Genomic DNA, 1962 nt, shown 5'->3' with positions numbered 1-1962 from the left:
ACTCTGACGTTTGGGGAAGGCCTACATAACAAAACATAGGCCCGCAGGACACAAGTTATTCGAATGATGCTAGTTGCACAATAGTGCAATGTGTAGTGAATCACTGCTTGATATGAGCTGCCAGCGCACAAAACGGACTCTCCCACGAGTGAACACATCTGTGTTGCGTGATTACATTTCGTTAAAACATTAGGAGACTTATATTACTCCTGCCAAAAAACGTCTCTCCGAAGACCGAAGTGACATTTAGAAGTTTGGGATGTGAGCTGGCTCAAGGCCACTTTCTTCGGGGCACAATAGGGAGAGCGCTCCTCCCATTCGAGAGTGCAGGTAGCCTACATTTTGCCATATCTGTTCCATCATCCTGCCATTTCTGCAATTACCCAACATGCATGGTGGCCCTGCCAGAAAATGGCCCACCGTTCCCAAGAGAAAACAGGAAGCACTCAACCAACACTGCCAAAGATGTGAGAGATCTTTTGATTTCACAAACTGTACACAGCAGTAGAAACCAAAGAATGCAGGCTAACCCTATGTTTGTATTGGGCTGACCAACATTTGCAAAAAAAAATGCTTCAGCATATTCAGATTAAATGCTTAATCAGGTAACCAATTGTCTGCGCTAGAGTTTTCCGGTTGGAGTTTTAAGGTAATGAAAGCCCTGCAATACGTCTTCAACTAGTTGCAACCGCATGCATACAATACAGATTTTACAGTTTCATAAAGGTCTCACCCCGGAAGAATATAATTCTCAAATATCAATTAAGAGCTGAAAAACGGTAAACATGTATATAACTTCACACAAGCAACCTAAATGTCCTCCGAAACACCTTGTATCTCCCAGAACGTTTAAGGGTGGGCTGTTCCAGAGGACATTGTGAGAAACCATCTAGTTTGCACCTCAAAGACCACCCGACCTGAACTTGATCTCGTTTTGCTGCCTCCACTGAAATGAGTTTGTCATGATGTGCAAACCGATACCTGGAACAGCAGAGCCATCACCGAAGAGTTGACAGATGCGTATGACCAAGACCAAATCTAAAACCACTGCTATTGACAGTAGACCGTAGGCTACTGTTTTGTATCAAAATCGTATCCCTATTTGATTGCACACGTATGTGATTAGCCTAACAGCTATATGTATTGTGTAAAGCATTGTGTTCTTACCTATCCAAAACAAAGTAAAGATCATATGCTCCGTGGCAAGATTGGCTTTCCACTTTGAAAGATGAGATGAAGCTCAGTAGTAGAACCACTGTTGTCCCTATGGTCCAGTGTTTTTGTACACAAAAACTTGCTTTGTTCATCATAGTCGTTGCAACTGAATAAATGTAGTCACAACGGCCCGCAAAAAAGTCACACAAAATCAAAAATAGTTATCCAGTTACTAACTGTCGTCGGTGAATGATAAAAGTTGGAGGACCAACCCTTTTACTACTCTTGGTTTCGACCGATATGTCAAACTTACACCCGAACAAAAACGGTAACTTGGTGTCCTGTGAAACATAGGAAATCACATTTATGACGTGACACGAGTGATTTCTTCACTTATGTTGTATAGAACATTGCCTCGATGACATCCGAACCGACTCATTTCCTTAAGAGGCATGAGAACAAAAGTCTTACCAAACTTTTCTCTTAGTTTAAGCACTCCTCTTAACCTCATTTCTACTGCGCGTGCGCGGTCCAGATGTGCAGCTGTTGCCGTGCCGTGGCCTATATATTTTGTAAAATTATTTCTTTGGTCAATAGTTTCGTAGCAACACCTTCCTATGGGGGGGGGGGGGGTATGTTAAAATTATATCTGTATAGAAGCGCATGGACCACTTTGAAATAAACATATAAATAACAAATAAATAAATACTAAATAAGTAACCGATAATATTTAGTATAGGAATTAGAACTGTTCTGGTTCATCCCCAAAGGACTATGAACAAACCAGGGCTGCACATATGCACATAC

At 41.6% G+C, this 1962-nt stretch overlaps 1 protein-coding gene across 1 annotated transcript in view; it reads right to left on the bottom strand.

Annotated features, from left to right (window-relative positions):
• The window catches only part of antxr2a (ANTXR cell adhesion molecule 2a), a 76571-nt gene extending 75024 nt beyond the window's left edge, over positions 1–1547 (bottom strand). Inside the window, exon 1 of the mRNA XM_080852505.1 lies at positions 1168–1547. Within this exon, the coding sequence (XP_080708631.1) occupies positions 1168–1310 (143 nt within the window). The 5' untranslated portion in view covers positions 1311–1547. The remainder of the gene's footprint in view (positions 1–1167) is intronic.
• Positions 1548–1962: the final 415 nt, after the last annotated feature.

Source organism: Sprattus sprattus, assembly GCF_963457725.1.
Source record: "Sprattus sprattus genome assembly, chromosome: 15".
In the NCBI taxonomy this organism is placed as follows: domain Eukaryota; kingdom Metazoa; phylum Chordata; class Actinopteri; order Clupeiformes; family Clupeidae; genus Sprattus; species Sprattus sprattus.
The sequence above is the reverse complement of the archived record's forward strand: the minus strand, read 5'-3'. Positions and strand labels throughout refer to the sequence as shown.